The 21,660-nt window shown below is 44.3% G+C and overlaps 1 protein-coding gene across 2 annotated transcripts in view; it reads left to right on the plus strand.

The window, feature by feature from the left end:
- The window catches only part of LOC122038646 ((S)-coclaurine N-methyltransferase-like), a 60,823-nt gene that overhangs the window by 17,040 nt on the left and 22,123 nt on the right, over positions 1-21,660 (plus strand). Inside the window, exon 8 of one of the 2 annotated variants that reach the window (XM_042598483.1) lies at positions 353-402. In XM_042598483.1, the coding sequence (XP_042454417.1) occupies positions 353-402 (50 nt within the window). Of the gene's footprint in view, positions 1-19; positions 87-352; positions 403-21,660 lie in introns of those variants that run through there. The other variant, XM_042598484.1, reaches the window with a different exon arrangement.

The following is a 21,660-nucleotide window of genomic DNA, read 5'->3' on the forward strand; positions in this document are numbered from 1 at the left end:
AATATCTCTGACTTCATAGTTTATCTCTGACTTCACATCCTGGGAAGGTCCATTTGGGAATGTCTGGTTAGATGTTGACCTCATGTCATGAATTGAAAATGGTGCTAATTAATTATTAAAACCAAAACTAATATCTGGAATAAATTTTTGGATATATGAAGTGATCCAGAATCAAGAATAATAACTATTATATGCCTACTCAGAAGATTGATTCCCATATATGCAGTATATATGGAAGTGCTGAATGTTTAACGATGAGCCTATATAAATAGGGAATTTCTGTTTGCATGTTTTTCATTTTCTTTGAGCCAGACATTGTAGGCGATCACCTGAAATTTGACAAACATTTTAGGTGGTGTAATTTGACAATGATGCGACAAAGAATACCAATGTTCAAACCAGGTTTGTACAAGTGTTCATGAGTCCATCTCTTAAATAAATTTACTCGCTTGTCATTAGTAAAGTGTTTTGAATGATTAGTATAGAGAAATGATGCATAAGACTCAATAAGTTCTTCTTGACCCACTTATTATTTTTCTTGAAGCTCTAATGATTAGTATGGAAGTGCTCAAAGTTATCGAAGGTCTGTTTCTCTTCTTACAGCAAGAGCTTCTACCCCCCTTCTTTTTCCATCTTCTCTGATTTGATCACATCACTGCAGGACGGTTCGCAACAAATTTTTCGAGGCGCCTGAAATTAATCCAGGCGCCTAGATTTGTTTTTTTTTTTTTAATTTTTAGTCGGGGCGCCTGGATCAAATCCAGGCGCCCGACTTTTTTTATTTTTTTTATTTTTTAAGAATTATAAATTTCTTAAAACATCCCAAATATATATATTATACCTCATGAGTACCTAAAATTATTTATCTTGAACACTATAACCCAAGAGGGAAGACTTAGAGGAAAATCTTATTAGCACCCATTATAATTGAACCCTTAAATTTTAAAATCTTAAACCCTAAATACATATAATATACTCTGTGAGCATCTAAAATTTTTAATCTTGAACACTATAACTCAAAAGGGAAATCTGAACCCTAAAGGGAAAATCTTATTGACTCAAATCTATTATAATCCAACTTCTAAATTTTAAAATTTTGAATCTTAAATACATATAATATACCTCAAAACAAAAAACAAAAAATAAAACTTAAGAGAAGAATCGAGGCACATGGACTCATTCACCCACGGGCGCCTGGATCAATTCTAGGCGCCCCGAGTCCAATCCGGACGAGTTCGCATGATATCAAAATTTTATATTAATAATGTTACCTTAAGGACCTTACCGCGCATACTCCGTCCAAACCTCAAACATTTCTTCGGTTTGGTTTTTTTTTTGCTCTTAATACTATCTATAATTCAACCTCTAAACCCTAAAGCTAAAATCTCATTAACATAATCGGGAGCTTAAAAAATATAAAAAAAGTTAAATTGTGCTTTATTTTAACAAATTCGATATATATATATATATAGAACCTTAGTTGGTTATCAACGATAGCCTTGTTTGGTTTAAGTAATTAGTGATTCCTGGTGATGCAACATTCCCGCCACATCAGCAATTAGGGAATAGAACCAGGAATCACAAAACCTTGAAAATCTTAGGTTTTCTATGATTCCTGAGTTATCAATATTTTTTTTCCAAAATTACCCTTCGAATCTTCCCCAACATTCTCTTAGAGCCAACGCCCCTCCGCCTCTTCCCCAACAGTCGGCGCCGCCTGCTGCCTCGCTCCGCCACCAGTTCAACCTTTCCCCCGCTGGCACAGAGCAATACAGCATCGGACGAGGAGATGAGCAAGAGTAAATTACAAGGGACGAGATCTTCTTCCGCCTTCTCCCCTTCGATCTCCTCCACGAGATCTTCTTACCCTTCGACTTCTGCCCAACAGCCGTCACGAGCTCGTCGTAGTCAACATGGGGCCGCGTCGATCACTTTCTTTTTTGCTTCCCCTTCATGGAGATTGTTCATAATCATTCTGTGCTTTTCGAGTACCAATCGAAACTGATTCGTGGGGCGTCGATGGCTTGCGGAGGTAACATATTAAAAAATTGGGAGAAAGAAGATGTCGGCGTGGAAAGAAGACAGTAGAAAGGTATGAGGGAGAAAGAAGATCGTAGAAAGAAGACAGTAGAAAGGTATGAGGGAGAAAGAAGATGTCGGCGTTGTTGCCTGGGAGAAGAAGATGTCGGCGTGGAAAAATTGGGCATGAGGGAGAAGCACAGTAGAAAGGTAAGCATATTAAAAAATTTAATCACATATCTTATCTGAATATATATAAATTTAAAGTATATATAATTAGTTAATGACATATCTAATCATATTTAAAATATATATAAATTTATTTTAAATTTTAAAATTATAAATCAATTTTATTTATTTATTATATATATTATCAATTTATTAATTAATAATATTATAATAATTTAATTTAATTTAATCTAAAAAATAATCATATAATTGTACCAGGGGTAATATAGTAAATGTTAAATTAGATTATACCATTACTTAGGTTGAACCAAACAAGATAAGGATTATATTTTATTCCCCATAACTTTGGTTATGTGATTACTAAGTAATCATATAACCAAGGTTATGCTTGATAACTTGAACCAAACGCACCCTTAGGGTTTTGGAAGTGGGGCATAGTCTTCAAGCTTGAAAAAATTAAAACTAAAAAAAATTAGGTGCTCACAGTGTATATATTTAGGATGTCTAATAATATTTTTTATTTTTTTTGTTTATTTTTTTAACTCCGTTGTTAAGCCAATTAGATTTTACCTTTAGGATTTAAGGATTGAATTATAGTGTTCAAGCTAAAAAAATTTAAAACTAAAAAATTTTAGATATTCACTGGATATTTTTTTAGCCTCGACATTCATATATAGAAAAAGGAAAAAGAAAGTTAATTGAAAACGGCCATCTAACCTGAGCTTGACAACGGAATTGAATTGATCGAACTGTAGTCCAAAGTAAAGATGACGGCAACCCTTTAAACTGGCTCTCAAACTGGTAAAACCTATTTGGGAGGGGCTAAGGATTTATATAAAAGGGCAGTGATAGCCCCAAACCAATACACACTAAATATTGCATATTGCTTATTCTGAGTGCTTTAGTGGTTGATTCTCAGAGTTGTCTAGGAGTGCCAGCTTGGGGATTTCATGGTAGACATTGCATTCTGGAGGTAGATTTTATATATTTCTGCTCATTCCCATTTAACATATCCTTTAGTTGCAGTTTTTATTTTTCCAACTATTCTCTGTGTTTACTATCATTGGCTTCATCCGTTTTGACTTTTCTACAATGACATTATATGATTTCTACCAAGTTGCAAACTTGGTTGTTGTAATGACACATTTTGATCCTTGAAGTATCAATGCACAAGTGTTAATTCACTTTAGTGGATTACTAAAAATGGTATTTTTACTAAACTAATTAGTTGGCTATTTTTAGTAGTATATTTTTTTAGTACAACTATGATATGAACCTCTAAAAATTTAAAAGGTCATAAAAAAAAAAAATCAAAGGAGAGACCCTTTATAATCAAGATTGTGCTCCACTTTATTTTTCTTTTCACCAAATGCACCTCACTCATTTTTAGGAGACAAATATCCTTATGTACATTGTTCGCTTCTAACACATGTATTTCTTGCCTAAATCCTAAACTTATATTGTATTGTGGTAGTTATGAAATTGTAATTACTATAACTGAATTGTTATATAGTTATAGTAGTTATAATTTCATAGTTATTATAATATTTTTTTAAAAATTAAAATTGTTTGGAATCTCTGAAAATAATTTAAACTATATTTTTTTAGTTTGAAATGGGATAGTCACAGGTTTCATCCCGTAATAATTGTAGATCTCTGAATAAGTTTCGATTTGATATATTGTGCCTTTTATGATTTAATCTGAGTTAAAAATTATGACATTTCAAATTTAAAATTTAACATTCATATTGTAGCAATTACAGGTAGCAACAATTTCATAGCTCCTACAACTAAGCCGTCACACAGTTGTAGTAGTTACGGTTTTATAGTTGTTATAATATGAATGTTAAATCCTAAACTTTGAAAAGACGTAACTTTTGATTAGGATTGGATCACAGAACATATAAATTGAAATTTGTTCAGAGATCTACAACTAGTTATTGAGTGGAATTCATAACCCAGTTTTAGGTTCAAAAAATATCGTTTAAACCTTTTTCAAAGGTTTCGAATAATTTTAGTCTTAAATTTATTTTTCATATTGTAGCAGTTACAAAATTCTATCTGCTACAACTGTGTAGTAGCTATGATTTCATAGCTGTTATAACACACCCAATCAATTTAGGATTTAAGAGGGAGATATGGATATGATAAAAATAAAAATAGTATTGGAAGATAATTGTATCATTTTACAGGGATAGAGGGTTATTTTAATAAAATATTAAAATGGGTCCTCTTTTTGTTGATTTTTTTTCCCAAACTTAAATATAAAGGTTGATGATATTTATAATTTTAATATACAAATATATCATGTTGAGTATGACAATATTTATGTTATTAAATATACAATTTTTATTTTTAATTTTAATTTATACAATTTAATCATTTAAAAACCTTTTCGGTGTCTACCTATTTTGTGTGGTCGCCCAAGCCGTCAGCGAGCAGATTGAAAATTTAAGTAAATTTGAAATGGGGGCCTTCTTCGTATTTTCAGTTTATCATTCCTTGTTTTTCTCTTTTGAAAGAAGGTCTTGATTTTCTATTATGCAAATAAATCAAAGTTATGACTTATGAGACAGGTTTCTAAACATGAATATTACACAACTCAATAAGAAGAAAATATGCATGTGATAGTATCATCGAAATTATAGAATAATAATAAATAAAACTAAAATGACAATGACCAAAACAAATATGACCTGAATACAGTAAAATCGTCATCATTTTTAAGTCGTCCACGAACTTCAATGATTCTGTGAAGAAGAACGAGCGGATCTTCTGAGGGATATCTGACTCTCCTCGCTAATGAGAAGGATGAAAATGTTGAATTACTCTATCTTATGGGGCTATGCTTATATATAGCAATGAATATGATTTTGTTATCAATCTATCTGATCCGGTGGTAAAATGGGGCCTGACCTTATAGAGAGTTCTGTGTCACATGGAAGGGCAAAGTCAAGGCAGTCAACGCCCTCGGACCATTGCCCGATCGGATTAAGGAACGATCGACCCGACATCATCATAGCTCGGCCCAGCATCGAGCTTCCGACGCTCACTAGGAACTAACCAGGCGCCGAGCGGCAATGCAGCGCTCGCCGATCGGCCCAACATCTCGTCTGGCCGAAGACCAGATTACAACGGCGAAGCAAACTGTCCGAGCATAGGACAATGGCCAAGCGGCTATCCCGCTCGGCCCCAACGTCGACTCCACGGACAAGGGCTGTTGAACGACTCTCCCGCTCGGTCCATGAAGGCAGGAACACGTCGAGCGGCCATCCCGCTATGCCCCAGGAGACGACAGCTACCTAGTGTGACGTAGATCGATCGAGCGGCTCACACGCTCGGCCCACTAGCAGACAAAAGAGTGATCGACCACTATCCTCTTAGAGATTCGTGCTACTGACAGGCGGCATGGTTGGCGACAGGGTCAGGTAGAGAATCGTACGGTGGAAGCTTTCATTGTCTTGTCAGGATATGCTCGTGCTATTGAGGTATGGTGTCAGGTATATTTTACTGACACGTCTTATCAGGGAAAGCTTTGAGATGCGTGCACGCCTCGAGGAGCGTACATGCGCGTTCTCCAGGAGTCCTATATAAGGACCCCAAGGCTTTGACGGAGGTAGGTTGATCTTATTGTAGCTACAGTTACGCTGCTGCTCTCTTTCTTCTCCCCTTCATTTGCTTATCGCCGGTGACTGACTTGAGCGTCGGAAGACCATCGCCGGGGAAACCCTCCTTGGCTCGGCACTAACGACTTGTGGTTGCAGGCTCAGCGCGCCAGAGGTCCACGTCATCCTTAGTCTACATCTGATCCAGTCAACGTGAGTGCCACCTCCCCAGCATCCACCGTCTCGACTCTCGGACAGGACCAAATTTGGCGCCGTCTGTGGGAACACACCTGAATCTGAGCCGAGAAGATGGACGAAAAGTATAAAATAGCATAGATGTAATTTAACACTTCATGTCATTTATGTGAAGCTGTATGAAAGTGAAATCTCATAAACTACGTTCTGTATCTTCTACTCGCAACTCTAGCTTTCCTTTGGAAATTAATTACTCTGATGTATGGGGTCCTGCTCCTATTTTTTCTAATCAAGATTTTCTTTACTATGTTATTTTTATCGATAACATTAGTAATTCGCTTGAATTTTTACTATGAAAAGAAAATCTGATATCTTCGATATTTCTTATCGTTTTCAAAAGCATGTTGAACGCTATTTTGATCATAAGATACTCTTCCTTCATTCTGATTGGGGTGGAGAGTATCAAGCATTTCTGTAGATCCCTTGGCAACCGGCTAGAGGGGGTGAATAGCCCTGCAAAGAAAAATGAACATTCCTCTAACTTTTATAGCTTTATATTAAACAAACATTTGCATAAAATAAATACGAGACTGAAAAAGAAGAGACACGAAAGAGTTTACTTGGTTACAACCGGAGAGGTTGTTAATCCAAGAAAGTTGAAAGCCCACTAAACGCTTATTCAGGCGGAAAAGTCTCTTTACAGCAATTAAAACACTCGATTACAAAACAAAGCTAAAGAAGAATCAATCACATGTGTTGTTCTGAACCATTGGGACCAGGGTTGTATTTATAGCCTTAATCGAGGCTCTTGGAAGAGTTCCAAGCGCCTCTAGGGGATAAAATTGTACCCTCGTCGCAACGGATCGCATCAAACTAGATTCGGATAAAATTCATAGTCCGGGCGCTCGGACCTAAGTTAACTTTGTGTTAACTGCTTAGTCCGGGTTCTTGCTCCGGCTCCGCTCGTTTGAGTCCGGGTATTTCGCTCCGGCTCCACTCGCTTAGGTCCAGGTCATCCGCTCTGGCCTTACTTGCATTGGTCTAGGTCTTCTGCTCCGGTTCCGCTAGCTTGGGTGATCTCCGCCATCCGTAATAGGGCTCATCTGAACTTAACTTCCTACCTTAGAGCAGTCTTCCGCTCTGATTTCTCGTCCCTGGGAAATGTCGTGCGCTTCCTTCTCGTCCGCCAGCGTACTCTTCCGCTACACTTCGTCCCTTGGACGCACCGAGCCCGTCAACTCTCTCCTATGTCGTCCTTCTTGCTAGATGCGTCTTTCGCTCGACTTCTTGTGCTCCTAAGTTCCTGCACACTTAGACACAGAGGTTAAATACCAACATGACTTAACTTAACTTGGTTGATCACATCAAAACCACCACAAGGTACTTATAGTTTCGTCGTCATCTTACTTTCTGTGACATCCTCCATCGAGTTTCTTGTCCCCACACTCTAGAATAAAATGGGTCCGCCGAGAGAAAATATCATCATGCGGTTAAAACTGCCTTAGCTCTTCTTAATCATGCCTTAGTTCCACTTAAATTTGGGATGACGCTGTCCAAACCGCAATCTACTTTATCAATTGTTTATCTATTCCACTACTTCAAAATATGTATCCCTTGGAAAGACTTTATAATTGTTGGTTAGTCCTAGGAAGATCGTATCGGTTCCACTGTACAAAAATTTTGTACAAGTGTCAAAGCTTTCCTAAATAACCTATTGTGTTCTTTAGAAGTTAAATTAGGAATCACTAACGGAACTTAACATTATTGATTCCAAATATAACTTATCTGTTCTTAATGGTTTAGACTTGGATCGCAAGCAGAACTTAACACTATTGATCCAAATCCACCTATGTTATAAATTCAATTAAATATTAATTTTCAAAATTAGCTTCCAGGTTAAACATGACGAGGCACTAGGCCTTCTTGGATATGGGAGAAACCATCACTCCTAGACAAAGCCTTTTAAGGAAAGCTAATATTTAATTTCTTTATATAACTCTAGGTTTAATAAAAAAGAACAATCGAATCACAAATTTGAAAAAAAAAAAAAACACAACTTCAAAACAAATCCGAAAAACTAGAATCTAATGCCTCTTATATTTGGAATTCATATAAAGAAAAATAACTAGCATGATGTGGAAGAAAATTACTAGTTATACCTTCTCTTTGTATGCTAATGACCTCGAGATCTTCTGCCGTATTCCTCGCCTCGCCTTGGACGTCGTGTGGGGGACGATCCTCCAAGATGAACACCACCCAAAAGCTTTCTTCTCCTTCTCTATGTTTCGGCCACCACCACCTTAAGGGAACAAGAGAGCAAAGGGAAAGGAAGAGGGGAGAAGGCCGACCACAAGAGGAGCACCAACAAGAGAGTAAGAATTGTTATCTCATGAGGCCTCTCCTCCCCTTCTTTTATATTACTTGCCCAAGGCAAATAAGGAAAGACTTTTTACAAAAATTAAAATCTTTCTCTTGTTTTTTCCTTTTCCCTTTTTATTTTTCCTTTTCTTTCCTCTTGATTGAATCAATCATCAATCATGGATTGACTGGTGATTTAATTTGGTCGGCCCCTTGCTTGGGCACCAAGCAAGGGTGGCCAGCCACATCATCAAGGGGAAGAAAAAATTTTATAAAAGAAGAAATCCTCTTATAAAATTTTACAAGCTCTCTTTCCTAAAGTGGATGTTAAAAAATGAAAGTTTTAAAAATTAAAAACATGTTTTAAAACTTCTCTTCTAAAAATTTCCTTTTTTAACATGGTTACAAAAATTAGAAAATTTTAATTTTAAAACTTCTCTTCCTTTTTTCTAAAACCATGAGGATGGTTAAAAAAGGAAAGTTTTAAAACTTTTAAAACTCTCTATTAAACCATGTGGCCTAATTCAAATAAGGAAAGTTTTATATTTTAAAATTTCTCTTTTAAAACTTATAGTTTTCTACAAAGAGAAAATTTTAAAAATTCAAAGCACCCCTCCTTATTTGACAGATTGTGGCCGACCCTTCATTGCTTGGACACCAAGCAAAGGGTCGGCCCCTTAAGAGGAGATGGTGGCCGGCCCTTGCTTGGTCACCAAGTATTGGACCGGCCCACTTCTTGGACACCAAGAAGAGCCTTACATTTAGATGAACTTGAGGCTATAATGAGACTACGATAGGGACCTAGAGAAGAAATTGATTTTGGCCTTCCGATGAGCTTGAGTATGTCGTGTTCGTCCCGAACACACAACTCAAGTTCGTCGATAATAACTCATTCCACTAGAGAGTTATTACCGCACTACCGCACCAATCGTAAATTACATTATGGGCTCCTTTTATCATGAGTGTGTTAGTCTCCCTGTGTTTAAGATTACGAATGTCCACTAATTAAGTAAGTTACTGACAACTCACTTAATTAATATCTAGCTCTAAGAGTAGTACCACTCAACTTCATTGTCATGTCGAACTAGGTCCACCTGCAGGGTTTAACATGACAATCCTTATGAGCTCCTCTTGGGGACATTCTCAACCTAGATAACTATGACACATATTCCTTTTATAATCAACAACACACACTATAAGTAATATAATTTTTCAACTTATCGGACCTATTGATTTATCGAGCTAAATCTCACCATTTGATAAGTTAAAAAAATAAATACTAAATATATGTGCTTGTTATTATATTAGGATTAAGAGCACACACTTCCATAATAACTAAGGTCTAGTTCTTTTATTAAGTTAGTATAAAAAGAACAATTACCTAAAATGGTTCTACTCAATACACTTAGAGTGTACTAGTATAATTTATTAGTCAAGATAAACTAGTACTTAATTACACTACGACTATTCCAATGGTTTGTTCCTTTCAATCTTAGTCGTGAGCAACTGTTTATAATTTATAAAGAACTGATAACATGATCTTCTGTGAGTGACACCACACACCATGTTATCTACAATATAAATTAATTGAACAACTACACTTAACAAGTAAAATGTAGACATTTGACCAATGTGATTCTTTTATTTCAAAAAATAAATGTTTACAAAAGCTAGACTTTTAGTATATACTCTAACAATAATCGTCTTCCAGATTACTCTTTCTTTCGTATCTGATCCGGCGGTAAGAATGGGGGACCCACAGATGGGGTCCCGTCTGAGCGGAACCAGAGATTACCCAGCCAAAGGTTTGTGTTTCCGACGCCAAAGCAGGAGAGCCGGAGCCGAGTGGCCGAGCGGAGGTGTCCGCTCGGCCGAGGACAGAGTGACCGAGCGGAGGTGTCTGCTCGGCCGGAATCGTGGCGAGGGAACAGTGGTTAGCCGAGCGGCCTATTCGCTCAGCTCGGGATATGGTATGTCAGCAAAGGCATGATGATTAGACTGTACGCAAGATGACACTATTAAGGGCCCCACCATCACGTCACGGAAAGGTTGATACAGTAGTAGTATGGTCTTATGGATGCTCTTCTGACTGGCCCACACCTAGGTATGGTCGAAAGCAGGTGATTGCTTCGATTGGTTTGCCCAGGCTCCTTCGAGAGGTCTATATAAGGCTTCCACTTCTTCAACCGGAGGTACACAAGTCTACATTTTCTAAGCCACTTTCTTATTCCTTCGCCTAAGTTGAGCGTCGGAGGGCCGTCGCCGGAACACCCCCCCCCCCCGGCTCGGTTTTGTTGCAGGTTCGCCGGAGCACTCGAGGATCCAGCAGGGAGCGTTGACTCCTGGTTCGGACAGGATCAATTTGGCGCCGTCTGTGGGAACGCACCTGCATCCGAGCAGAGGCAATGGACGAGGCTGGAAGACTACATACCGTGGCACTCTCACAAGAAGAGTTGGACGCTATAGTCGAGGCGAGGGCAGCCAAGATAGTGGCGCAGCAAAAGGAGAAAGCACAGGCTGAGCGAGCGCAACAGCAAACAACCTCGGCTTCAGCAGGCCGGGCGGCGCAAGCAGACCGCCCGGAATATGTTTCAACAGGAGGGTTCCCTCAGGCACTCTTCCGTACTCCCCCAGAAATCGCGCCCGCTCACGGGAGCAAGCATCTTCATCCGATGAGCCTCCCGTTCGGGATCATAGGAAGGGCAAAGCTCCCCGGCGAACGCACCGCCCGAGCAGGTTCACCGACAGTTCTCTGAAGCCATACATCGGGATCCGTTACCAAAATACTATACACCACCGCCGATCGGAGCTTACAATGGGACGACCGACCCCGACGATCATTTGGGGAAGTTCGACAGCATCGCCACCTTGCATCAGTACTCCGATGGCGTAAAGTGCCGGGTATTTCTCACCACTCTATCGGAATCTGCACATAGGTGGTTTCGGAAGCTGCCGGACGGCTCTATCACTAGTTTCCAGGAGTTCCGAAAGGCATTTCTTCATCACTTTGCGAGCAGCCGACGTTATCAAAGGACAAGCGTCAGCCTGTTCACCATCAAACAAGAACCAAGAGAATCTCTCTGGGCGTATATACAGCGATTTAATCAGGTAGCGATGGACATCCCCACAGCCACCTCGGAGACAATGGTAAACGCCTTCACGCAAGGCCTCGTGGAGCGCTCATTCGCAAACCGCCCAGAGACTACGACCACATGCTACACCGGGCGAATGAGTATATAAATGTGGAAGAGGCGGAGGCTGCCCGGCGGAAGGGAACTCATGCCGAACGTCCGGCCCATGCCGAACGGAAGCAGCCCGCAGCCCATCAGCCACCAAGAGGACCAAGAGTTGAGGCATCCCGGGCACATCATGCGAAGTCCCCGGTGGTCCAAGAGGTAGCGGCCGAGCGGTCAAAGATGAAGAAAAAGAGGGTATGGACCCTAATGTTTTGCTCTTTCCATAATACTGACTCCCACAACACCCGCGACTGTCGGGGCCTGCCTTCAATTACCCATCCCGTACGACGGGGTGGCCCTCGTCGATCGCCTTCACTCGGCCGCCGGCAGCGGCATCAAGAGTCTGGTCGGCGAACATATAGAAGATCTCCCGAACAGCGTTTCCCTCCAAGGCATGAAGATCGCTCTCGGTCCAATGAGCGACCTAGGCAGTCCGCTCGGGAAGAGGAGAACAGAAACAACACCTCCTGGGGAGAAATCAATATTATTGCGGGTGGGCCGACCGAAGGCGAGAAAGGCAAGCGCCCGGCAGCTCAGAATCCATGAGGTGGGTTGCAGCCAAGAAAAGGCGAGCGGACCCGAGATCAGTTTCGGGCCCAAGGATCTTGAGGGAGTTGAAGTGTCGCATGAGGATGCTCTTATCATCAAAGCGGTGATAGCCAACTACACCATCCACCGTATCTTCATTGACACTGGCAGCTCGGTCAACATCATCTTCAGAAAGGCCTTTGATCAACTACAAATCGATCAAGCCGAGTTGCTGCCCATGACAACCCCCCTCTACGGGTTTACGGGCAATGAGGTTCTTCCGGTCGGACAGGTAAGACTGGCTATCTCCTTAGGGGAAGAACCGCTCCGGAGAACGAGGACAACCAACTTTGTGGTGGTCGACTCCCCTTCATCCTACAACGTGATACTGGGGCGACCGGCGTTAAGCGAATTCTGAGCTGCTGTGTCGATGCTCTACCAGAAGATCAAATTCCCGGTCGAGGACAAAATCGGTGAAGTACGAGGAGATCAGTTAGCCGCTCGGAAATGCTATGTGGAAATGGTCCGAGCCGAATCCAGCGCAGCGCGAAAGGCTCCACGGATCGAGGTACACGCCATAACCGAGAAACCTCCTGTTTTAATTTATGATGAAAAGGAGGAGGTTCAGATCCATCCGAGCCGATCGGAGGCTACAACCTTTATTGCCGCCGACCTGGAGGATTAACAGAAAGAAGAAGTGGTCAAATGCCTCCGGATGAATCATGACGTCTTCGCCTGGTCGACGCATGAGCTGCCCGGTGTCTCCCCCAGCATAGCCCAACATAAGCTTCACGTCCGGCCGGACGTGTCCAAGAAGAAGAGAGATTTTCACCGAGTAGAATATCATCCAGGTGGAGGTAGAAAGACTCTTGGAAGCTACGGAGGTTCAATTCTCAATTTGGTTAGCAAATGTAGTGCTCGTCTCCAAGCCGGGCAACAAATGGAGGGTGTGCATCGACTTGAGATTGAACAAAGCTTGCGAAGGATTTCTACCCTTTCCCAAATCGACCAGCTCGTAGATTCTATCGATTGCGAGCTTATATGTATGTTGGACGCCTACCAAGGCTATCATCAAATGCCGCTCGCCCGGAGGATCAGGAAAAAGTTAGCTTCGTTACACCGGACGGGACGTATTGCTATACGGTGATGCCGTTCGGACTGAAGAATGCCGGAGCAACATATCAAAGATTGATGAATAGGGTCTTCCGCGAGCAAATCGGACACAACCTGGAGGTCTATGTAGATGACATCCTCATCAAATCCTTCCGAGCGGCCACTTTATGCAAAGATATGGAAGAAACCTTCCGTACACTCAGAAAATATGGGGTCAAGCTAAATCCTCATAAGTGTTTGTTCGGCGCCAAAGGAGGACGTTTCTTGGGCTATATTGTGACCGAACGGGGTATTGAAGCTAATCCTAGCAAGGTGAAGGCTCTTCAGGACATGCCACCGCCCAGAAACATGAGGGAAGTACAGAGGCTGACCGGTCGGATTACAGCGCTATCACGCTTCATCTCCAAGACTGCCGACCGGAGCCTTCCGTTCTTCAAAGTCCTCCGCAGAGCTGCAATCGGGCCTTTGAAGAATTGAAGACGTACTTAAACTCCCTACCTGTGCTGGCCAAGCCAGCTGTAGGCGAACCGTTGTACATTTATTTATCCTCAACCGAGCAGGCAGTGGGATCAGCGTTAGTCCGGTCGGGAAGTGAGGAGCAACCTGTATATTTCCTTAGTCATATCTTGAAAGATGTTGAAACCCGCTACACCGGACTCGAGAAGTTGGCCTTTGCTCTGATCCTGGCCGCTCGGAGACTTCGTCCTTATTTCCTGGCGCACACGATTATCGTCAAGACCAATAGCCCGTTGGGACGAGTGCTTTTAAATCCAAAAGCTTCCGGACGGCTCATCAAATGGACAACCGAGGTAAGCGAATTTGATATCCAATATCATCCCCGCTCGGCTATCAAGGCACAAGCCTTAGCCGATTTTGTGACGGAGGTGCAGTACCCGGAACCCGAAGCTGTGTGGAAAGTGTTCGTGGATGGATCGTCCACTAGACACGGGAGCGGAATTGGCATAGTTTTGCTGTCCCCACAAGGAGAGCGGATGCAGCTCTCCGTCCGGCTAGATTATCGAGCGACCAACAACGAAGCAGAATATGAAGCCCTTATTGCTGGATTGCAGGCCGCTCGGCACGTTGGAGCCGTCCGGGTCATCCTCTATTCAGATTCCCAGTTGGCTGCTCAGCAAATCTCAGGGATTTTCGAGATAAATAGTACAAGGCTCAAGCTCTACGTGGAGGCTATTGAAAAACTTAAGCTCAACTTTAGGGAGGTGATTATTCAGAAGATCCCCCGGGCGGAGAATCAAGTGGCGGACGAATTGGCCAAGCTGGCAAGCGCGTTATCCCTGGTCGGCTCTCCGAAGCTGATCGAGCAAGTATCTTTAGTAGCACATGTCGATCGGATGGAGGGCATCACATACCCGAGCGACTGGAGGACAACTATTGTGGAGTTTTTGCGCTCGGGAGCTACCCCATCCGACCGGGAAGAAGCTCACTTACTAAAGAGAAGGGCTAGTCGGTTCACCCTCGTAGGAGATCAACTCTACAAGAAGGCCTTCTCTCGTCCGCTCCTAAAATGCGTCAGCTGGGAAGATGCCGAGTACATCCTTCGAGAAGTGCACCAAGGTTCATGCGGTGGACATCCGGGCGGACGATCGTTAACTAGGAAGATTTTGCTAGCTGGGTACTTTTGGCCAACCTTACAAATGGATGCTGCTCGGACCGTATCTGCATGTCTATCCTGTCAAAAGTATCACAGCATGTCCCACCGACCGGCAGATGAGATGAAAGCATCAACTGTGGCCTGCCCGTTCGACCAATGGGGGATGGACATCGTGGGACCCTTCCCCATGGCTACCGGGCAGCGGAAGTTCTTATTGGTGGCGGTCGACTACTTCTCAAAATGGGTAGAAGCTGAGCCACTTGCAAAAATATCCGAGCAGATGGTTAAAAAGTTCATATGGCAAAATATCATCTGCCGCTTTGGCATCCCAAGACGACTCGTCTCCGACAACGGACGTCAATTCACTGGGAAGCTGCTCGGGAAGTGGTGCGAAAGTTATGGCATCGAGCAGCACTTCACATCGGTGGCATACCCCCAGAGTAACGGTCAAGCCGAGGTAACCAATCGGGAGATTCTCAGAATTTTACGGGCTCGGCTCGACCATGAAGGAGGTAGCTGGGTAGACGAACTGCCGGGCGTCCTATGGGCTCTCCGCACTACACCAAAGGAGGGAACGGGCGTCACTCCATTTCACTTGGTATATGGAGGCGAAGTAGTCATCCCGATTGAAGTTGGGGTGGAGTCCGTTCGGGTACAAAATTATGATGAGAATAACGCCGAACGGAGGAACATGGAGCTAGACTTGGTCGAAGAGGAAAGAGCTAAAGCGTCCGTCCGGCTGATGGCGTACCGACAACGTATGAAACAGAACTACAACCGGCGCGTGATCCCCAGAGCCTTTCAAGTAGGCGACCTAGTTTGGAAGAAAGTCAAGCCAGTCGGAGATGTCGGCAAGTTGGAAGCTCCCTGGGCAGGACCCTTTGAAGTGGTCGAGAAGCTCCGTTCGGGCGCTTATTACCTCAAGGATGCGGCAGGTCGGATGCTGGATCGGCCATGGAGTGCAAATCACCTTCAGCCATATAGAGCTGGGTGAGAGGTGTGCTTTTGCTCTATTTTGTGTAAATTCAAAATAGTTGTACTCCTTTTATCACAGGAAACAAATTATTCCCAAGGCATTCTGTGTTCATAGCCGAACGGTTAGTTCTCCGAAGGCCCCGTGCCGCTCGGCCGGAGGTAAATTATCGGAGCCAAGCGCTCAACGACGAAGGCCCCGAGCTGCTCAGCCGGAGGTATATTGTACGAGCCAAAGGCTCAATTCCGAAGACCCTGTGCCGTTCGGCCAGGTAAACGTTGTCCAAATTAGGCTTAAAAGGCCGACGAGCTCCATCGTTAAAGATCGAGAGCCGCGTCGACCGGCTATAAATATCCGCGCCGACGAGCTCCGCCGTTAAAGATCGAGAGCCGCGCCGACCGGTTATAAATATCCGCGCCGACGAGCTCCGTCGTTAAAGATCGAGAGCCGCGCCGACCGGCTATAAATATCCGCGCCGACGAGCTCCGTCGTTAAAGATCGAGAGCCGCGCCGACCGGCTATAAATATCCGAGCGGAAAACCGACGAGCACCATCGTTAAAAATTGAGAGTCGGTCCGGCGACTATAAATACCCTGGGCGGACGAACGAATATCAGAGAATAAGAAATCGTGGAAACCACAAGTATTAAAACATTTAGGCCCGCTCGGGCGTTGGTCCTTCGATACTTGGCGTTTGTTGACTTCACACAGGCTAGATACGTGCAGAGCGAGTAGGCCCTCCCGCTCAGACTTTGTTTAATGGGTTAAGCTGATCGGCCGCGTGACGGAGAACACTTAGAGCATGATTGACTCTAAGCATAAACGTTAAGCAAACAGAAGAATATTATGGATAATGATCAGGAAGATGCAAGCAAAGACATAATTGCATTAAAGGGAAAGCATGCCGGACGGCAAGTACAAAAAGTTGCGCTGGGCGTAAGAAACGCAAAAACAAGATAGAGACGAGTAACACTCTTCACTCGGGGTCTTCGAAGTTGAAGAAACCGTCCGAAATGTCGTCTATCATGGCCGCCAGATCGGAGGCGGGAATGTGCATTCCCGCAGGGAGGTGGCCGCCCTTCTTCAAATAGGCCATCGTGACCTTAACGGCCTCGGCAAAGGTTGAAGAGACGCTGCCGCCAAATTTCGTGCCAAACCTTTCCGAGCGGAGGTAATCTTGACGTGCAGCAGCCAGACGACTCGGCTCCCCTTCCTTGTACTTTCTGAGCGCCGCCCGGGAGGCAATTAGTGAATCTTGAAGAACTTTCTGGTCCACCTCCGCTTTAGTGCGTTCAGCTGAGCGCCCATCCCGTTCGGTAGTTAGTTGGGCTTCCAGCTCCTTAGATCGCTGATCTAGGGCTCGGACTTCAACTTTCATCTTGTCCAGATCAGCGATCGCCCGCTTCTTCCGGCTACTGGCTCGCTTCACGTCTTCGTCGCGTTTCTTCACCAAGCCTTCAAGTCGAGCCACCTCTGTAGCCAGGTCGGCGGCCTTCTTCTGTTCGGCCTCGCGGGCTTGTTTCTCCCGCTCGGCCGATGGACCCCCCGAGACTTGGAGTTTTTCCATGAGATCCTCCAGCTCGGCCAGCCGATGGCTAGTGGCGATTTGCTCAGCCCAATGCTGTAAGGGAAATAATAAAATCAGGAACCGAATAGTAGCATGACACAGGAAGAAAAATGAACCTACCTGAGTGGCCTGCTGCATGTGGTTATCGTCGAGCTGCTTGGGCGTCATGAGGGCCACCCGAATCTGGGCGTCCTCGAAAAGTTTGGTGAGCGGACCCGTCAAGGTTATTTCATGAACGGGGCTTGATGGCCGATCGGCAGACAATAAATATTCCTCCGACGGGAATTGAAGGGTAGTCTTGATGGTCGGGTGGCCGGCCAGCACTTCCTCAGCCGCAGTCGCCTGGCCCGAGGACTCCCCTATGGTTGAAGTTTCGCCCAACCGTCGTAAGCGACGACGAGTCCGTGGAGGAGAGCCAGAGGGCTGTGCGGTGGGCGAGGCCACGGGGGTCCTGATCTGCGAAGGCGTGCGATCTGGAGAAGCGATCTCGATCGGCGCCTGCGGTTCGCCCTCGGGGGTCGGCAGAAGGCTGGACTCTCTTAGACGTTTCCGCCGAACTTCCCGTGGTGAATCCCAGGCCTGGGGGACTCCCAGCTCGGCTGGAGCAGAGGAAACAGGATCCGCCTCAACCTCCGTTGAAGGACTGCGTCCCCCCCTCTCCTGCATCTGCCGAGCGGCTGGGGATAAGACCCCGCTCGGCGAGTTCTTTTTTGGTAGCCGCCTCAATTTCCACGGCCTTCAATTTCAGATGATCGGTAGCCTTGGAGCGCCACATGACTTCAGCTGCAGTGGAAGAAATTAAAATCAGTTAGACAAAAAAGGCGAAGGGAGTAAAGAGTCCTTACCCATGCGGTAGGGGAGATTGGCCCGAACGGGAGATAATCCAAAAATGTACAACACCCCCTTGAGAAGCAACTGGTCGATTTTGTACCGCTGACCGGACAAGCAATTTGCCGCATGAAGGTAGGCCGGATTGCTTTTGAATTTGCCGAGCTCCGGCTGGGTCGGCACAGCGGTCTGCCATTTGGTTCGGAATGCTGGCGGTTCGGGAAGTCGTATATAGAAGAAGAACTCCCTCCGGTTCTTGTTGGAGGTCGGCATGTTCTCAAAAAATTTGAAGCCTATTCTACTTTGGAAAATAAAAGTACCCAACTCGGATTGTTTGGGGTAGAAGAAGTAGTGGAATATTTTGGGGTCAAATGGGATACTGTGCAGCCTAAAGAGGACGACAACCCCGCTCAGTAGCCTAAAGGAATTCGGCACAAGTTGGCCGAGCGGGATGCAGAAATAATTACAAACTTCTAAAATAAATGGATGAGTAGGAAATCTAAGGCCGCCCTGGAATTGGTCCAGAAAAAAACAAATAGTACCGATCGGCGGGTTATGGGGCCGGTCGGTCGGGCCGGCTACAACTATTTCATGGTCGTACGGGATCCCGTAGGTCCTAACAACGCGCCGGGCGTGCTCCTCATCTAACATACTCTCCATACTCATATACCACGGACCGTGAACCTCGGTAGCGGGGGCAGAAGTGCTCGCCATGACTAAAGAAGGGAGGGAAGCCTAGCAATACTCGGAAACAAGGGGACGAGAGAAGAGAAGAAGCTTACTGAGGGAAGATCAAAGGAAAGAATCCCCAGGAACTCGAAAACCGTCGGAAAGCAAGCACTGGGAGTCGTCGGAGTAAGCTAGAGGCAGGCAGCTTCGACAGGGGACGCGCGATGAGCCAGAGAGTGCGGCGTGAAGGCCAGAACGAGGGCTTTATACGAACGAGACTGCTCAGCCTCGTCCGTCGGATGCAGGGCACAAGAGACGAGGTCATCATCTAGCCGTCCATTTCAAAACAAAGGGCGTCCCATCGTACGGAGCGTCACCGCCACTAGAGACGAGCCACGTGGCGCTCTGTCACCAAGCGCAATTAATGCGCCCATACCGCGCATGCTTCGGCTTAATGAAAAAGACTTGCGCGATTTTCAAGAGGATTTAGACAAGCAAACATCCACGTTGGGCGCCAAGGCATACAAAGCGAAGAGCCGAGCGGATAAATTTGGCATGAGGGCCGAACGACTCAAGGGATATCAGCAGCAGCGATAAGGCGACGACCGCCCGCTCGGACACACAGTCCAGTCAGTCGGACTCACTGCCTCCTTCGACTAGACTTGAAGGGGAGGGGTCCCGTCTGAGCGGAACCAGAGATTACCCAGCCAAAGGTTTGGGTTTCCGACGCCAAAGCAGGAGAGCCGGAGCCGAGTGGCCGAGCGGAGGTGTCCGCTCGGCCGAGGACAGAGTGACCGAGCGGAGGTGTCCGCTCGGCCGGAATCGTGGCGAGGGAACAGTGGTTAGCCGAGCGGCCTATTCGCTCAGCTCGGGATATGGTATGCCAGCAAAGGCATGATGATTAGACTGTACGCAAGATGACACTATTAAGGGCCCCACCATCACGTCACGGAAAGGTTGATACAGTAGCAGTATGGTCTTATGGATGCCCTTCTGACAGGCCCACACGTAGGTATGGTCGAAAGCAGGTGATTGCTTCGATTGGTGTGCCCAGGCTCCTTCGAGAGGTCTATATAAGGCCTCCACTTCTTCAACCGGAGGTACACAAGTCTACATTTTCTAAGCCACTTTCTTATTCCTTCGCCTAAGTTGAGCGTCGGAGGGCCGTCGCCGGAACACCCCCCCCGGCTCGGTTTTGTTGCAGGTTCGCCGGAGCACTCGAGGATCCAGCAGGGAGCGCCACATCCCCAGCGTCCGTTGACTCCTGGTTCGGACAGGATCAGTATCTTTGGTTGTGCATGTTATCCTTGGTTATGACATTACTCTAAACACAAGTTAAACCCTCTCTCTCTATAGTGTGTTTTCCTTGGTTATAGTAATTTGCATAATGGGTATCGTTGCCTCCATATTTTAAACGGACGGATATATATTTCTCAACATGTTAATTTTAATGAATCTTTTTTTTTGTTTGTAGTTGCTATCTCAGATCCTACTTTAGATAATTAAGATACCTATCTAATATCATCAAGTAATATACTTGAATTCTTATAGATTGATTCATCATGACATATTGAAAGTACAAGGAGGGATGATATCTTGGATCCTGCTCTATCTCTACAAATTCCTATAGATTCAGCGGCTAGTGGTGATCCACTTTCTATTTTTGATTCCCATCCGTTTGACCACTCATATCTGAGTAGTTTCGATTATGATACTCCTCGGCGAATGCTTCCTCTAAGCAGTATTTATACGTGATGTAAACCAGTTTCTACTAGTTATCCTCTTTTGCATGCTCTTATTGCCTTTTTAAATTTTATTGAACCTTCTAACTTTAAACAGGCAGTCAAAGATTCAAATTAACGTGTTGCGATGACTACAGAATTTGATGCTCTTCTTCAAAATACAACTTGGAGTTTAGTTCCTTATACTCCATCTATGAATATTGTGAGCTTTAAATGGGTTTATCAAATTAAGTATCGTGCATATAGATATATTAAACATTACAAAACTCACCTTAGCTTGTTGCGAAAGACTTTAATCAACAACCAGGTATTGACTTCAATGATACTTTTAGTCCGGTCGTCAAAATTACAATTATAAAATTGCTACTATCTATAGCTGTTAGCTCCAATTGACCGATACGATAATTAGATGTTTCCAATGCTTTCCTTCATTGACACCTTGAAGAAACTGTTTATATGGAGCAACCACCTGGATTCATCCACCCGTAACTTTCAATATGTGTGTCAACTTCAGAAATCTATATATGGTCTACGACAAACATCTCATGCATGGGTTCATTGTTTATCTATCTGACTTCATACTCAGAGATTTTCTGGCTCAAAAACTGACTCTTCCCTATTTTGTAAATGTAATGAGGAATTTTCAATATTTATTTTGATTTATGTGGATGATATATTAATAACGAGTAGTGATTAAAACGATATTACTACTTTACTCCTTCTTCGTTAGGAGTTTCCTATTCGGGATCTTGGCAATGCTCGGTTTTTTCTTGGCATAGCGTTTCTCTCACATTCTGAAGGTTGTCTTCTCTCTCAGAGCAAATTTAATATATTACTGGACTTTTACAATGAGCTAAAATGAATGGTGCACGTTCTATCTCCATATCAATCATTGAAGGTGCTTTCATTACATTTTCATCCTCCTCTTTAGTGGTTGACCTCAGATCTACCGAAATATTGTTAGTGCACTATAATATGTCACCATTACATGACCCATATTGCTTTCACTTTCAATCGTGCCTGTCAA

The sequence above is a fragment of the Zingiber officinale genome, chromosome 1A, assembly GCF_018446385.1.
Source record: "Zingiber officinale cultivar Zhangliang chromosome 1A, Zo_v1.1, whole genome shotgun sequence".
Classification (NCBI taxonomy): Eukaryota; Viridiplantae; Streptophyta; class Magnoliopsida; order Zingiberales; family Zingiberaceae; genus Zingiber; species Zingiber officinale.